Genomic DNA, 18,380 nt, shown 5'->3' with positions numbered 1-18,380 from the left:
TGATGATGCTTCCCAAATCCATTTATATATACCATATATTGGCTATTGTATAAATAATAATGAATCACCATTTCTGGAAGGTGAATGTCTGTACAAATACAGTTCACTGGCTGATACTTGAATCTGTACATTTAGTTCCTTTCATATGGAATGAAATGCTATGTATCATGCCAGCAATTACATGCCTAAATATTGGGTTTGCTTTTCAGTGTAGCATATAGTTTCAAACTTAAACAGGGGAAGTTCAGGTTAGAGAAGTTATTTACTGTAAGGGTGTTGAGGCACTGGAATGGATTGCCCAAGGAAGTTGTGAATGCTCCATCCTTGGCGGTGTTCAAGGCCAGGCTGGGCAGAGCCTTGGGTGACATGGTTTAGTGTGAGGTGTCCCTGCCCATGGCAGGGGGGTTGGAACTTGATGATCTTAAGGTCCTTTCCAACCCTAACTATTCTATGATTCTATGTGGCTGGTTTGAAGACTCCTGGGTTCTCTTCACAGCTTCATTCCTAGTTAGCTTTGGGCAGGTCACTGATACCTATTACTCCATTTGCCCATTTGTTTTATGGTTACAATATTTTACTTGCCAGGTGTATGGGGCACAGGTAGACTTAATTTTAAGAAATTATATAAGGCTGGATCTCTAGAATGCTTTTCTTATCTGAAATATCCAAATGTGTGTATCTGTGACCTACACTTTCAACTGTATTCCTGTAAAGTTCATTCTCATTTGGCTTTGAAGGACATTAAGACATGCTGGTAGTCCTTTTTCTTCAAGGTATGGTAAGTCTGGCAGTTTAATGCTAGTGACTGGCAATAAGTAAATGTTCAGACATACAGAGGATGCTAGAACTTTCTTTGGGAAAGGAGTCGCTACAGAAAATAACAAAATTAATCTGGAATTAACTGTCACTGGCAATAGGATTTCTCTATTTCTTCTCGGTGCAGGTACACAGGAGCTTTATATGGCAGAATAATAGGTTTGATCCTTGTTTCTATTTTTGGTGTTCAAACGAACGAATATGGAGCATGGATTGATCCAGGTCTCTTTGCTGCCATTGGAGCTGCCTCCTTTTTCAGTGGTGTGTCAAGACTAACCATCTCCCTCACTGTGATAATGGTAAGTGTGTTTTCAGGTATTTTTGTGGCCAAGGTTGAATTGAGCTTTCGCTGCTGTAGCTGAATGAACCACAGGTGTCCCGTGCACGTTGACCCACAAAGAAATAAATTATTGGCCTGGCTATGTCTAGCTTGTCTGAGGAGGGTTATTTTTTTTCTGGGATCTTTTATTTGGGAAGCGTAAGTTTGGAAATAACACTTTGAGAAATTGGTTTGTTTTCCTATTTTTTCTTAATTTTGGGGGTTACAGAAATGGTAATAGCATCAGTGATTTACAAACAAGAAAACAGAAGATACTATCTTTCATTTCTTGGATTAAAAAAAATGTGAATTGACTTCTGTGGTGGCTGAGCGCCTGGTGCAAGGCACCTTTTTATGTTGGGGCTGAATATGGCCTTCTGGATGGAGTAAGTGAAGGATTTGCAGTAGTATAGGCAAGCAATGCAATGGGAAGCCTCCCAGGTTTCTCTGGTAAATTTATGCCTTATAGACTTCAAAATTTTGAGATTTACAGATTTACTTGGAACACATTTCATATTTCTGTTTCCTCCTCCCCTCCCCTTTTATAACAGAACATTTTGAGTCAGCGCTACAATGCTTTCCGGGCAAATCTCTGAAAGCTAAAGGATTTGCAAATAATACTCATAATTAGACAGGATGTTCTTTGCTCTCCCCAGTTGCAACACCTGGGAACAGTGAGTTGTAAGGTGCAGCTGGAATTCAGCTTAGTCAACAGAGAAGTGATGTTGAGGTCACAAGGGGGGAGCTTTCACCCTTCCATGGCAGGACATTCAAGACCTGTGAGTGTTACTGTGTGTGGACATTTCACCCATGACTAAACCCAGTCTTGGCTGCCCAGCTGGTTTTGCCCAAAACAATCTCATTAGAATCTTTGCAGATGTCAGAATTCACCCAGAGTGACCAAGCCAGGATTTTCCCTCCTAGTAGGCTATTGCACAGTGTTTAATAAGTAGCTGTTTAGAGGCACTTGCTCTGAATTGAGTTTGAGTAATACATTGTGTAAATTGTGTAAGAAGCATTTTTCTGATGTTTTAGCTTGAAAGGTGTTGTACGTGTAGGAAAAATTCTGAAGTAACAATAAGATTGATTATGGGAACACTCCTCTTTCAGTTTCCTTTTGGAACTGCAGCACTTACTCATCTATTAAGTATGAATGCATTCATATTTTTGTTTCTATTATTGGTTATGCATCTTTTGGAAGTTACTGTATGATTTGTTGGCCAGCTACTAAGTCTGTAAGACTGGAAGGGGGCAAAGTTGGTGCCTGAACAATAGGTACAAGTTTTTTGAGAGCCCCAATTACCACTAAAATGTAATGTTCTTTTTCCAAAGTAAGCCTGAATTTTCTTAGAATCATAGAATAGTTAGGGTTGGAAAGGACCTTAAGATCATCTAGTTCCAACCTTGCAGTGGCTCAATACATTTTAAGTATAATTTGTAAACCATTACTTTATGGTCTTGCTGCGGATAAAAAGTCCTTACTGGCAAAAGCAGATGACTGACATCTTCCTTAGCTTTGTGCTCATGAGGCTGTGCTTTGTTGCAGGGAAGTGAGAGGTGATTATGTGCCAGAACACTTGCTGGTCTTGGATGACAGAACTATGTTTCATTCAGCACCAGTAGAGAGAAAAAGCCTACATTTTATCAGCTTCAGTTTCTTCCTACCTTCCCCATTACCTGCACTTGTCCTTTTCTTCCAAGCGTCTTCGTGAGCATGCATGTACAGCGTACACAAAACAATAGCTGGAAACTGTTAAGAGAGCTGTAAGAAACTCGGTTGAAAAGGCACTAGAAAAATTACGAGGATTGCATTGCAATGTGTTCTGAATTCCCCTAGGTGTCATGTTATTACTCTTCTGTGCCTCTTTCTGCAGAGGCAGCCTGTGTTTCAATTCATGTTCCTCCAAAATAAATAGCTGCATTGCTTGAGGAAATATTAATTTTTGAGGAGAAAAAAGGCCTTGGACATGACAATGCAAACACATAATTAAAAGGTTGTGCCCTCAAACCATAAAATGCACATATTTTTCCTATATTGTCTGATGGGTTCAAAAAAGAATTGAGAATGTTTGTTTTGGCTTTTCACACAGCCTTCCATTTGGAAACAGTTATGAATGTGGGACTTGTAGTGAACAGGTTTGTAAGATGCTTTCCTTTTTTCTCATGGCAGACCCCACAGGCATCTGCCCACCTTTTCTGTTTTGGCTGCCTCTTTCTACCCCCCATGCTGACACTCGACCCACATCCAAACAGTAGATGCGATGATATTTTCCTTGGCAAGTACAAGGACCAGCCTTATGACTTGCCTTCCCCTGTCATGTGTCCTGAGCTTGCTGGCCTCAGGGTGCTCTAGATGTGGGAAAAGAAATAGCATCTCCTACAGTGTGTTTTGTCTCTGGGTCTCTCTGTATTTTTATCATTCCTTTTGTATTTTTCCCTCTCAATAACACTGCCTTGCAAGGGCTAAAGAGGAAAGGTGGCACTGGGCTAGCCTAGGATTAGTGTTCTTGTCCAGTATTGGTGAGGCCTCTGTGTGCAAGCTGAAAGAAGCTTGATATATACTTATTTGGATCATTTGTCCTTGGAGTTGCCTGTCTTTCTATTACACGTGACAGAAAATAGCCCTGAGCCTCCCTGCTTTCTTTCTTCCTCTGTTCAAACAGAATTAAAGCAGTTTATTGGCCTAATTAATTTCTCCAGTAAATCTCTTCTGATGGATATGGGGAATGCAATTAATTCTGAAAAGGTTAAGACTCAAAACCCTCCTCTGAGTGTGAAACACTGAAACATCAGGCTTTTGACAGATGCAGACTGAAGGAGAAAACAGAATATTCCTCAGGATTTGGAAGAGGAAATGCAATGTCGTTATATAAACCAAATGGAAATGTCTGTAGAGGATTAAATAGCCTAAGGTCTGTCCTTCAGTCTCTTGCTAATGGCGGGTGTGGCTGCTGTGAATGAGTGGCTTGTGCTAATGGGCATGATGTTGGTACTGAAAGAAAATGACCATATGATGGTGGTTCAGAGCGTTATGAAAAGTTGCTTGTTGATGTCTGTCCAAGTCTGCAATGCAGCAGAAATAACAAGCTGTATGTAAAATCATCTGGTTCATAAGGCAGTATTGAAGGCTCAGAGATCAGGATTGTGCGTTCTGCTCTCTGATGCCTACATCAAGACAGGCACACTGTCAGAGGGTATGTCATAAACTACACTGCTCTATGTGGCCACTGTCCTATAGTTAGGGAGTTTGGTGTATCTGTTATACACATTGCATTAATAAATGAAAATGAACATTTATTTTTTGCATAGTTGTAATGTATACTTCTGACATGCTTCACAGCAGAGTTGGAGGTCATTTGAATAAGTGCAATAAAATAACTGTATCAGCAGGTAGTAACAGTGAAACCCCAACCTCTCTCCTCTTTCTGTATTTCTTCAGTACTTCTAATTTAGGCAAAATGTGCTTACCTCAAATTACAGGCAGGATGCATTGTTGCAAATTCTGTGGCTGCCTTTCTCACTTCCTTATTCATAAGAAGTTTAAGTAGAGCATTGGCTGTGGACAATTACTGTAGGTGTGGCAGACATTATTTTACAGATGTTATGTGAGAATACAGCACAGAGAGCAATCCAATCTGACTGACTAGAGGGAAGCTACAAAAAGAGCAGAATGGTGATACATGAAGTTTGGAAAATAAGCACAAGACTCCTAGAATATATGTAAAATCTGCTGGGTCTCCAGTGCAAGTTTTCCACGAGAGAGCTGTGTTGCTCAGTGGTTGAAGGGTGCAAGATGCTGCATTTCCAAACCATTTGCAGTAATGATGATGCAGGCAGGAAGGGTGGTTTTGAAAATGCTAAGTCAAATATAAATTCTGAATCTTTCCTTGTTGAGTGGGGGTGTCAGATAATATCTCATAGCTGGTGCTTGAAGGCCAAACAGCGGAAACAATCCTGGCTGCTCATGGCATTGCTTGTCTGTGTTGCAGCTAAAGAGACCGTCAGGGGGCCAGGAATTCTCATAGATTTAAATCAAATTTCTCCTGAGTGCGGCTTGATCTAATGGGTGGCAGTTCTGTTCTACAGGCAAAATAGGCTAAACCACATTAACTGGACAACAATTTGTTATTCATTGGGCATGGATTAAATGTAAATGTTAATGGGTGGAACTTCTATGATTTCTTTTTGTTTAATGGATGCAAGTAAATCTGTACAGCTGTGCCTTTCAACATGCTGGGTGTAGTTGGATAGTGTTATTTTCCACTTCAGCTTCTTCTGCTGTGGTGTTGGAAAGCCATGGGCTGGGGGCCAGGAGACATATTTGGGTCTTGGTTGGTACCCGGTTATACCTTTAAGCATTTCTGTGAATTTCCTTGCTCACCTCTGCAAATTATTAGTATTGTACTCTTTTGAGTGATTTTGAGGGCATATAATTAACTTCCATGCTGCTTTTTATTTCTTTGTTTTTTTTTTTTTCCCCAAGATCTTTAAAGTTTAGAAGCAGAGAGTGTTTTAGTAGAAATGCTCAGTTGCCATTGAGCTGCTTTGACTGTGATGTTTGCACATCTGTCAGAACATGAATAACCTTTGCTCAGTTTTCAGTTCCAGCTCGCCTGCTGCCTCCTGTTACCTGCCACTGTTTTACTTGGCTGCTTGCAGGGCAAGGTGTCCCTGAGAAGGGAGGAAGGATGGCTCTGGTGGTGCATGTGTTTCTCCTCCCGTGAAACAGCAGTGTCCATTTGCCTTGGGCAGCCTTCACCTCCACTGGGTGGACTTTTTGCTTTTCCCTCTTCCCTTCTGCTCCTTGAGCAGGCCCATAAGGACAGAAGCAGCTCATGGTATGAAATGGCTGTGGTGCTTGGCCATTCTCTAGGGGTTGTCTCCCTCTGTTTTATGAGTGCCCAGGACTGATGTGTAGGCAAGGAGGACAGCCTGCAAAAGGAGGGTGTTATTCAAGGAGGTGCTCCTCCAGAGCTGGTAGGACTTAGAAGTGCAAAGGGCCTTCAGTGCAGCCCGTGCCTTATGTGGGACTTGTTTGTGTACTTGCAGTCTTCTTGGATCTTTATCTAGTAAGAGAAGGCAACAATAAAAATACCCTTTAAACAGCTGACTTTAGAACACAGCTGAAGTGCACATGTCTTTCTGTAAGGCATAGTTTGCACCTAGGTTGCCTTACTTTTTTTGCTAGGTTACTAAATGGACAAAATAAGCACTTGCACAAAACTGGGCTTGTGTACTGGTGCCCTTCTTGTTCTTCCCAAATGGAAGAGCAGCTGACAGCAAAGCAACAGGGCTCAAGAGCTGTGGCACTGTTCTGCTGTGTGCTTAAGAACATGGAGGCTATTGGACTTTGGTTCATGACAGCTCTTCAGGGCAGGTCTTACAGCATAAGGAAGCAGGGTACTTTGCAAGACTCAAACTAAATGATTTAATGAGTCCTTCTGGTCTTAAAAGAAATCAGTCTCATTTTTTGGCACATAAAAATGTGGTGCAACATCTGATTATTTGAAAAGAAGGAAGTTTCCTTCCAAACTAGTAATGCCATCCAAAGTGTGATCCTTTCCTGGATAAAGATCCTAGTTTGCTGACTTGTGAGGGGAAGATGTCTCTGAGTGCTGAGTATGCTTTTGGTGTACCAGCAAGCAGGAGAACAGTCTGATTCAAAATACACAACTTTCTGTTTACATGAACAAATAAGTCAAATAAGATCAGTATGGTCTTATGGTCAATACAGCAAAATGTTCTTCAGTGCCTAGCTTTGTGGTGGGAGAGAAAAAAGCATGGAAATCTGCAGTAGCTTGTTTTTTCAGCACCACCTTAGTTAGAATGGTTTCAAAAAGTTCCCTTCTACTCTATTTTTGACTGAAAATGAGGCCTCCAGATTTGGTTCTACAATATCCGTGGGCATTTCATTGAAAATCCGAACATCTGAAAAATTGAAATAAAGCAAAAAATATTTAAAATGTCTTGCTATAGTCTTTGTTGTTTCATGTTAGCATTTTTCTGTAAGGAGTGAAGTATTTCTCATGAAACACCAGAGACTTTCGTTGTATGTTTGAGGAAGGAGAGGGCAATACACGGTGCATTGTGGGAGACGTAGTTTAATCTGAGAAACCAAACTGAATCCAAGCTTAAAATTCTCTAGAGATGTCAAAATAGCATTCCAAATGGAAGCTTTCTGGGTTTTAATCTAAAAAAATTACTGCTGTACAGGGATGATAAACAATTTGTCAAGTCACTGGGACATTCCATAAAAAATATATGCTTGTAGGGAAAACCAAAAGAAATCCCTTTTTCCTTCTGGATGGTAGCCTTGTGAACCCAGCCCAAGAAAGTCAGAGCAAGTCTCCTCTGATTCATTCATTCATCATCTGTAAAGAAGAGCTGCAACTATGGGACAGTTGGTTAGTCTGTAGGCAATTCACAAATTAGAAGAGAATCCAGCTTTATCTCTAATATAGCTGTTTCAGCTTTGGCATCAGGGTTTTATCAGTAAAACAAACAGACATGACTGAATTGTACATGGATTCAATTGGCACTGAACTTTCAGAAAGTTCAGTTGTGCATCTGAAATACTGAAACTGAGACTGCATCTCTGTTTTGAATACACACATTGGAAATGAAGTTGTAATGTGAGAAGATAACATTTTTATATAATCATTTTTCTGGCTCTAGCTTTCAGTAGCTTTAAAGGTATTTTATAAGTAAACCCATCTAGTGTATTACAGCATACTATTGTACATTTGGGACATGTAATACAAACCTTAATGAAAGTTCATGAGAATTTAATGTGCAGAAGTTATTTTTAGTTCACAGTATCTTATCTGGTTTTAATTTTTTTTAATTACAGAATGCAATTGGGCTGTCTTATGTACTAATTCTTTGCCAAATTTAATTTGTTTCCAAATTAAAAACATTTTTTGGTTACATTGTCATGAAAAGCATCAGAAACCATTAAGTTGTGTTATATTTTTAACTTTAAATCCTTCACAATGTTTCCAACAGCATTTTTTTTTCTCCTCCCAAATTTTGAGAAAATGATTTATCTCTGGGACAAAAGCTACCACAATAAGCCTATCTCTTTTGTCTCCAGCCTGAGGGGTTTATTATCATCTTGAATTAAAAACCCCATGTAACCGGGTGCTCTAATGAATGGGGGCTCAGGGCCAGGAATCCCTGTTTGATTATAGGGCCCAGCTGAAACAGGAGCAAGTGGTTACACAACCCAGCAGCTGCTGAGCTGGACATGGGCTGTCAGTGGGATGGAAGCTCCTTCTGTAGGTCCTGAGGAGGCGCACAACCTCCTGTCTGCTCAGGACAAGCAGAACAACGTGTTTTGTCATTGCAGTTTCAATGTTTTCCCTGGTTCTCTTGAAAAAGAATAAGACAGTCCAGGATGCACATGCTGGTGGTGGGAGTGCTGGTGAAAGGTGTCATGCTGTTGTGAGCAAGGCTGAATGGAGACAGGCATGAAAGGAAAGCCATGAAAGCATGTGGAAAATATTAGCACTGCAGAAATGGTAGCTGGTGGGTCCTGTCCTAATGCTGGCTCTTGCCTCATTTTGAAATATGAAAGAGTAATGATGGAAAGAACGCTTTGGTGCCTAGTGGCTGTGTCTCAGCAAGCTTGCAGAGCCAGACCTGAGCTGCCTTCCTGCATCTCTAAAGAAAACACCCCAAACTGGCAGTGATGCACAGGTGCTTGGCCGTGCTGAGTTGTGCAGCAGTGGGTGACTTCTGCAGTTGCTGGTACGCCTTGTGAAACAGCAGTGCCTGGCTTTAGAAAAGACAAAGTTGCACAGCTATTGAGATAGCTGGAGTGGAGTTGTCTGGTGCTTTGGATCACACAGCATGAAGACTGGCCTCGGATTACTGTGGTTATGCTGCTCCCATCTCGCACTGTTCCTCAGCCTGACCCTTGTTCAAAGAAAAGAAATTTATTTGGAAGGCTCAAGTTGTACTTTTCCCTTTCTCCTCCGTGTTCAGCAGAGTGTGTGCAATGCTTGGGAGGGAACAGGCAAAGACGGACTGTAAAATTTAATACATCTTCACAGTGCACTTTGGCAGCACAGGCCTTCGAAGATCTGTGATTGCGCCTTCCTCTGACTTGTTCAAGATGGAAGCGTGTGAAAGGGACATTGGGCTCATAGAGGAAACATAGCCTGGTGCTCTGGAGAGAAAATTGTAAGGAGCACACAGCTGCCTGCTGGGAGAGCCATTCCTGTGTAAGAAAATAATACAGCTCATGACAGGTCGTATCAGCATCTGTCATGCTGCGCTGCTATAGAAAAGATTTTGAGAGAAGATTTTGACCCTTGCTTTAGAATGAGTACACATCTATGTGTTCTGGATGAGGAAGCACTTTTTTGTGCTGCTGTTTAATAACATATGTACTATGGAGGCCTTACCAGAAAGGCAGGAAGGTGTATGTGCCCACTCAACAGTCAGGTTTAAATTCTTTTTTCCTTAAATGCTTAGAACCAGTTCAGTACAGTTACTCCATCGGGGTTGCTCAATACTGAACCTAGCTTTGGTAAGGATTCTCCGCATGGCCACAGTCTTCATTTTAACTCCACAGGAGTGAATGCCACATGGTTGATTTTCCATGTGATTTTGGTAGGGAAAGGAAACTCTTTTGCAGAAGCTGGGACAAATATGTAGTATTCAAGGATTTTCACATGTTTCCTTGGAAGAGGGCAGAGGAAACGCTTAATTATTTGGAAACTCATTTGGCAGGTTCTTTCCAGTGCTGGGCTGTTCAGTACATCAGCCCATCACACGCTAAGTACTTCAGGGCTCACTTAATGTTTGCGACTACACCTGAGATAGTTAACAGAAGTTGTTTTGACAGGGCCTAATTTTCTATTACTAAGCTGCCTCATTTTTTTCTAATGAAGAGTTTAAACACTAGTGAAAACAGTTTCCCAAAATCTCCAAGCCTACAGTTATTTCTAACAGGGTAAGCCTTCACCCTGCTTACATGGCCTGTCAGGAGGAACCCATTGTGTTTAATGGTATATTTAACATTATTTCAGAACGTGATTGCAAGGGTTGTCACCTTTTTACAAGGAAGGGTAGATTCAGAGTAATGTTGTACTGACCCTAGTCTTACTCAAATAAATCCCAAAATAATTGGAGTAACAACGCATAATCAGTAATTGTAACAATGCATAATTAGTAAACTTTAAATAGATGAAGTCCTACTATTTTCTGTTGAATTTGTTCCAACTAGGGGAAGAGCACCCTGTGTTTTTTGGCAATAGCATGGCTGGAAAATGAAATAAGTGAAATAATACTCTTGTGGAGAAGGGGCTGGTGAGCAGTTTCAGAGCCTCAGGTTTTGTAATACACTTCTTTGAGAATCTAGAAGCTCGGTGAAAGAACAAACAAACCTATGCTCTTTTTGACACCAACAAGCTTTTTTTTGTAAGTTTTCTGTTCTGAAATTTAAGGTCTAATCTCTTACTGAAGTTAAAGATGAAATGAGGTTTGCATCCTGTGGCATAGAGCATTTATCAAATAGCCTCCATAAACCCACTGTGCAGTCTGAAGTTGTCTGTAGTCATGGGGCTCTTTCTTCTCCAATCTTTTCTAAACCTCAGGAGCTGGGGCCATGAGAGTCATAGCGTTCTATAAATGTTTAGCACTGGTTTTAGCACTGCTTAAATATGACAGCGAGTCATTGCAGTTGTTTATCTTATTTAAAAAATAGTCATGAGTAATTACTTAGAGAATTCTGCAAAATCGTGGCTTAAAAAAGTACAAGGTTGCTTAGCTGGGTTATTATACAGTACAGTATTTGTTTTGAAAAGATTTAATACATGAGCCTGCTGAATGTTTAGGCATATTCAGCAGTGCACTTAGACGATGCTGCTATTTTTATTAATAGAAGGATCACTTGACACAATACGCACCGGTGTTACTGTCCTGAGACATGGATTTAGACAACTTTGAAACCTCCTTCTGGATTTTTTTGTCTGCTGCGCTTGTGAGATAAAGAGATGGATTACCAGAAAATCACTGATATATATCTTTCCAGGGGATCTTGGCAAGAGTCACTGCTATCACCTATACTGTTTCCGATATCACTTGCATCCACTGCCTTAACCTGTCAAAACAGGTGTATTTATAGGCCTGGAGGGACTGAAACAAGCAATCAAGCATTTACATAGCATCTTCCATCCAAGTTCCCAAGGGCTGAGGCTCAAAGTATTTTGATATGTTTCCAGGGATTACTTAGCTGTGCTGGGTATTTCTATGTTCTCTTTAGCAATCTGCTGCTGCTGTACTACATATTGGAATTAGAGAAAATTTTTCTCTCTATTAACAAGGAAATTGTCAACAAAATGCTGGTTGGCTTCAGAGAAACTGGCACAAATATTTAAATCCACGTCAGAGAAAACTGGGACGAGATTTCACTGAACATTGCGAATTAAGGTAAATGAAGAATCAGTCTGTGAGTGTGATTAATTAGAACTTCTTTGCTTAAAGAGAATAAGCACACACCCTGTGCTGAGATATTTTTTCATGCTATGTCTTGGCAGTAATTAAGCTTTAGGGTGTTAGAGGCTGCCTACTCCTTGTAATGGCCTGGAATAGTTAATGGGGTTGAGCTCTGGAAGAGGAAGAATCCCACTAATTGTGCAATCCTCCTGGCACTGGGGTTTGGCAGGACGTCCTCACAGTGAACCTACGCTGGGTGTGCCTCCCTTTGTAGAGTGTGATGCACAGCTTCGTGTGCCTGAGGCTGCAAGAAATAATCATTTTCAGCAGTGTAAGGGAACTTGAATGCATATTTTTTCAGGGCCAGCATTACAATTGTGTCTTTTTAGGAGATTTATGTTTACTGTATTGCAGCATCCCACTTCTCCAAAAATTTCCAGCAGTGATGGTGATGAGCGGTAAGGAGATACAGTAAAGGGAGTTTAGTTAATGGATGTAGTCCTAGGACAATAAAGAATTTCTTTAAAGGTGAAGTGCACAGGAAAGGAATATGTTTTACTTAAAGTGAGAGATTAATGAAAGTTCAGAGAGGGAGTGTTCAGCTGGATCGATACGTGAAGAAGGTGCCTCTTTTGGCATGATCCCAGATGAAAATAGTGGACCATGATAAAGGCATTTCACTTCATAGTTTGTAAGGACATTATTAAGTGGGAAGCAAAGTGACTCAAGTGTTCAATGCACAGGTTGATAAGGGCCAGCAGATCATAATCCAGAGATTAAGATAATGGAAAAGCATATCTGCATTGTTTATGAAATGGCTGTGACAATACAAATCACTAAATCCGGGAGACATTATTTCTACAAACTCCTATCCTCAAGAAAGCTGCATGAACAGCTCTTTTACTGCTGTGAATAGGGAATTGTTCTCTTCTGCCCTTCTTTACGTCAAGCAATCAGCTTGCAACCTTGCTGGCATTTGCTCCAAGAAAAAAATGATCAAAAGCTTTCTGCTGGCTACAAGCCCCACACCCTTTGGAAATGTTCTGTTGATTGTGAACAAGTTGTTTTTTCTTGCTGTCTTTAATCAATAGTAAGAAAAATTTCTAATGAGAGATGTTCTGCTTGTGAGAGAAATGAAAGGTGTTTTCCTGGGGGACTTTGTTCTCTTCCGCAAGATCTGGTGGCATGGAGACTAGGAAACTGCCCAGAGCTGATGTTTTGTGCCAGCTGCAGCCTCAACTCCAAAAACTATTGGGTTTGGCTGATAGTACCAAGACTTCATGTCCCTTCCCATCCACTCCCTTTTTAAACTCTCAGACATATTGTGTTGTAACTTTGTTCACCAGCTGCTAGTTTTTTGCCAAATGTTTTTCCAAAGTTTGCTTCTACCAAGGAGGATGATCTTTATGTCACTGGAAGGAAGGAGATTTTGTCTTTTGTTTCTTCAGTTTGCCAGGCAGCTTTTCTGTTTGAGCAAATTTTGAAAAATGAATTAAACTACAAAATAAATATTTTTATTTTTCTTTTTTGATAGGCCCTCTCTCCTGCATTTGTCACTGTGGGCTGCAAGAGCAAGAGTGTTCTCTTGCTAAATGGGTTTTCAGTGGAATATAGAAAACCAATTTGCACTACGTAGCTGGCTGATGATGTCTTTTACATTATTGGCAATATTAAGGGTTCGGGGAACATTCACTGTATCAGCAGCCTTGCGTCTAATGAGGCCACTTGGACTCTGTTATCTGAGCTGGAGTAAAACCTTTGAAACATGTTAGCCACAGTTTGATTGAAAAGTGGGGGAGGGTTTTTAACAGTGAGCTTTAAGTAAACTGCATGTTTTTGAATTTCCTGAGCAGCTGCCTTTCTCCCTTTGATGTACTGTGCCTGGTGATGCTGTTAACGAAATGCATAATTATGTGTTATATAATAAAACAGGGCTAACATGAAGGTGCCTAATAGATTATAATGATGTGGAGGCCAGAGAAACTCAGGACCATGGGGGCTGTTGAAAAGTGCCTCTGGTGACAAAGAAGATATTTAAAGAGGTTTGAATAACTGTGCTAATAAATTAATTGTGGTCTCTGTGTGTGTAAACGACATTTTTCAGGATTCTGTATATAGAGAGAATATTGAAAAAAATATATAGGTGCAATTTACTAGGCTGCTGATGTATGAAGTGTCAGCGCCGAGTGCTTCCAGCGCCTATTAGCACTGCTGGCTTTGCATAGACGGGTGCCCTAGGCAAAGACGTTTTTGGCACGGCCTGCTGTGCCCGTAGGATCAAAAGGGAAAAAAAAAAATAAAATCTGGCAATATGCACAGAAAGTAAATTGCATCCTAAAGAGCAGCCCCTAAAATGTAGGCTTGGAATGAATATCAATAAATGAAGCATCACATTTAATGGCTGAAGAGTTGTAGGCATTTGGTGGCTGCCCCCAACTTCCTCTCTTCCTTTCTCTGTTTTTGTCACCTTTATTTTATCTGTCCCTCTGCAATACTGTGTATAATTTGTTCCTTTCTTGGATTCTTTAGGAACTGGCTTGAACAGATGGGTGCTTTTAAAGGAGAGGCTGCCTAACCTTCCAGCCCTGGACCACATTTGTATCCTAATGGTGCTGGGCTGTTACTGCGCTTTTTTGGCTGCTGTTCTGAGCTTACAAGGGCCTGTCTGCTGAGAGAATTAGTATGCAGGGAGCTCCAGCGTGAATTTACAGCCTGCTAGTTACTTGGCACTAACTCCCTGGGTGGATGCTTCTAGTACCTACTAAGAGCGCTTTTGTACAGGTTAGCTTTAAGAGTGCTTTCTTGTGAGTTAGGTGGGCTCCTTTTTGAAGGTGGAGTACGTTGTTTTTCACTTCCCAGGCACCAAGGGTACCCAAACAGGCAGTTAGTGCAGAGTAGCTAATATGCAGTAAATTCACACCCAAGTTCACTAACTTCCTTCTGCAGCTGAGTCCCCAGGCTCTGCACTTTGTCTCTCTCAGCAGGGAGCAGATGGCCCTTCTCTAAACAGGGAATACTAATATAGCCTGATGAAGAGCACAAATACGTGTGTGTCGGTTTGCGTGTGTCAGTATGTTTGTATAAGATGACTTGAATATGTCACAGTTCTTGGATTAAGTTGTGCTTCCTAGATTTTTATCCAGATACCCTAATGAGAACTTTGCTGCTGCTTTGCCATCATCCTTCTCATTAATGGACTTGGGTTTTAGCAACAGGTTTTGATTAATTCTTTTGTTTTCTTTAGCAGCAAGGGTGGCATACATTTTCTTACATAAGTGACTGCATCTTTGTGTTTGAATCTCTCTTTGATGAGATTACCTTTCCCGGCATTTCTTATTGGATCGCTGGAGATTCTTCTTGTATTTCATATGCTTTTATAGCTAATAAATGTTCTTCCAAAACTTGAGAACCCCCAATAAGAAGGAAATAAGGTTTTCTCTTGTTTTCCAAACACTTGGATGTGAATTCAAGACAATTTTTATATAAAACTTTTGCTTTATCCTGGGCTTCAGAAATAGCTTGATCTATAATTAGTGTACAGGTTCACCCTATCTTGGAATCACAGAATCATAGTATGGTTTGCAGTGGAAGGGACCTTAAATATAATCTAGTTCCACCCCCCCTTGCCATGGGCAGGACACCTTCCACTAGACCAGGTTGCTCGAAGGCCTACTCTACTGGCCTTGAACACTGCCAGGGATGGGGCAGCTACACCTGGAGGCCACATAATGGGTTAAATATGTGAAATTTTCTTGATATAAAAATATGTATATATTTTTTAATATCTAAAAATATATTTTATAAAATTATAAATTATTTTATCCAATTTCCATGCTCATACTTCAAATATGTCATTGCTTTCTAAGTAATCTGCAGATTTTCTTTGTTTTTTGCTCTGTTTTTTGCCTGTTTCCAGGAAAAATTTCATATCACAAGAATTGCTTCTCCTGTTTCCATCTGCAGTAAGAGTTCAGGACACCTATATCAGCTCTATTTCAGCCAAAGTTTAAATTCACTTACATACAAAAGATATTGCTCAAAATGCTTTTAACATGTCTTTCCTTAATGACCTCAGCCATAGTAGCCTGCCAAGGATAAACAGCATTTCTGCTCGGCAGGAGTTAACTCTTGGAAGCAGTGAAGTTCAATGTGAACCCAGAGACACTTGCTCCAAGTTTTCAGTGTGCTGCTGTAAAAAGCAGCAATCCCACCCCCCACAAGATCCCAGCGCTCAGAAGGGCTGCAGAGCTGGAGAAAATCAGCACAAGCCTCGCAGTTTCTCAGCAGGAGATGTAAAATGCTGATGAATGTTTGCCACAATAAAGGATGAGGGCCTGGGCCAGGCCAGCTTGACTGTTCCCATTAGAGGACAGGAGGGTAGGTGGAAGGGATAAAATGGGATGAAAAACAAGGATGGGAGCCTGGAAAGCCAGGCTTTGTTTCTTGCTGTTCTGGAGATATTCTGTATAGGTTAAAGCAATCACTTGAGAGTGTTTTTCAGAGTCTGAGTCTCAAGAGTTTTTAAATTTAGCATGCTTTTATAGCTTTTTAGAGTGTTTTAATATTAATTTTTAATGCTGATTTTATTCCGAAAGAGTTCCTCATATCCAGATACTTTAAAAAAAACCTTAAAAGGAATCCACAATAAAGGAGTCTCCATCTCTGTGAACGAGTTGCAGCAGATATGATGAAGCAATTCTTAAAATCCCACAGTTACTCTTTCAACCGACATATTCCTGGTGTTTTAAAATAAAACAGTTGAATCCTAGGTTTAAAGGGGCATTCAAAGAATGCTGTGGTGTTATTAAAAATCCCTGGCTATGTCCAGGCAGAAAGGACAGTTGCATGACCCTGTCATACATGGTTGATCAATCGTGCCATATGAGTCCCTTGTTGGGATATACTGTAGATCATTCTGGATGTTATCTCTCCAAACCCAGAACACAGACAGAAGGGGGGTGAAAGTATGAGCCGGATAAATTTGCTACAGCTTATCGGACAGAAATGTGCTTATTGGAATTTTTTGAATGTAGATTCTTGGAGTACTTAACAATCTCTAGCTAGTGACGTCTATTAAATGGCAATGTGCTTCAGTTCACTTTGAATTGGAGAGAAGTTTCTGGGCAAAAGCCTCTTAGTGTTATGAAGAAAGTTTGCTTATTTAATCCCAGGATAATATCCCTTTTTAATAGGATGCAATGGTAGGGAAAATAGTTGGGATTGAAAGGTGTTAGCAGTTTTTACTAAAACTTGTTGTTAAGGTAGCATGAAGAGAGTATTTCCATGCATTCATTTTCACTTTGAAAAATATTTGACACTATTGTGAGTTGAGCATAAACATTACTAAGTGCATTCACATTACTCCTTTGTGTATGAGGATTCACTCTGAACCCTTTATTCAAAGGCGGTTGTATTGATGTGCTTTGTTAAGTAAGTTGCTGCTGCCACAGTCATTAGACATTTGTAGTAGTAAGTCAAGTGAACTCAGTCTACCTTCGTGCGGCATTGAGCTGATAGTACTGTTGTGGTGGCTGTGTCCAACCATGGAGGCAAAACCAAGCAGCTAAAGGGGGATAAAGTATTAAAACATGCTACATTCTTTGTCACTCATCTGACTGTACCCTCACTACATAGGGATAAAGTGCAAGTGTACTTAGGAAAGATGGTTTAGGTGAGATACCATGCTTTGTGCACGTTTCTCTACAACCAGCATTGCAGGGCTACAGTCATAGATTTGCGATCATACAGACAGGAATGCCTGCACCATGCCTTGCACTACTGCTGAATGTTGTTCTGCATGGTAGCTGTGTGATGTTCCTGCTGCTCGATCTCCAGAGCTGGACTTCTGCTGAAAGCTTCTTGTTCCCTTTTCTGGCATCCTTCAAGGCAATGTTTGTACAAGGAGTTTGTTCTGTCAGGAAGCAGCAGTATGGGAAAGCAATTTTGTATCTCCTGAGCTCAGCAAGAAAGAAAAAAAATATTTGGATCTGTTTGCATTTTTTAATATTTGTCACAATGCCAAGCTATTTTAAGCAATCTGGCTACTCCATCTCTACTTACCCTCCTCTGATACTTCAAAATTATCACAGGCCACCTGAAATATGGGAATCAGATGTGAGTTTTAATGTAAGTGCAGTACTTCAAGCTGATAGGAACGGGAGGGGGAGCTGTCACTGCATCAGCCAAGCCCCTCTAGTGGAAGTGTTGATTGATTACTTTACCCCTGGGAAAGGAGGGGGAGCGCCCTTCCACTTTTAGCAGAGTGAATTGCTTCCCATTCTGTCGTGAAAGAAGTAGGTAGTCCTGTGCAACCGTTGTTATCATCTCCGGGTATATGAAAAATGGAAAGTCCTTTGTTCTGTTTTCTCCTTAGGTAGAGATCACAAATGATGTCCAGTCCTTGCTACTGATAATGCTGGCTGTCATGGTGGCCAAGATGGTTGGTGATTTGTTCAACGCATCCCTGTACAGCTCTCTCCTAAAGCTGAAGTGCATTCCCTACTTGGATGTGGAACCTTTTGTCTCTCACAGGAGAAAATGGTGAGGTCTCTTACATTGTTGATCTCTAAGTTTCCTGCGTCATATTCTGTACCGAGACTCTGTGGTTTCTCTGAGACCTGGAGTTTGGAGGGTAGGAGGAAGGAGACCCTGATCCTGAACAATGTCCCCACAGTGTGATGTGCTGTACAAATAGAGCAAAAGAGTCTCCCTTTCTCTTCAAGATTACAGTAGGATCTGAATTACCAACATTACCAGAGCATTGAGAACAGCAAGTGCTCTATAACGCCAACTTGGATGCTGT

General features: G+C 40.8%; 1 protein-coding gene across 1 annotated transcript in view; it reads left to right on the top strand.

Moving 5' to 3' along the window:
• LOC134171322 (chloride channel protein C-like) overlaps positions 1-18,380 on the top strand; it is a 76,214-nt gene that overhangs the window by 24,414 nt on the left and 33,420 nt on the right. The window contains exons 11-12 of the mRNA XM_062633433.1: positions 944-1,115; positions 17,952-18,118. Coding sequence (XP_062489417.1) covers positions 944-1,115; positions 17,952-18,118 — 339 coding nt within the window. The remainder of the gene's footprint in view (positions 1-943; positions 1,116-17,951; positions 18,119-18,380) is intronic.

Source organism: Pezoporus occidentalis, unplaced genomic scaffold, assembly GCF_034315485.1.
Source record: "Pezoporus occidentalis ecotype Australia unplaced genomic scaffold, CSIRO_AGI_Poc_V1 ctg4, whole genome shotgun sequence".
Classification (NCBI taxonomy): Eukaryota; Metazoa; Chordata; class Aves; order Psittaciformes; family Psittacidae; genus Pezoporus; species Pezoporus occidentalis.
The sequence above is the reverse complement of the archived record's forward strand: the minus strand, read 5'-3'. Positions and strand labels throughout refer to the sequence as shown.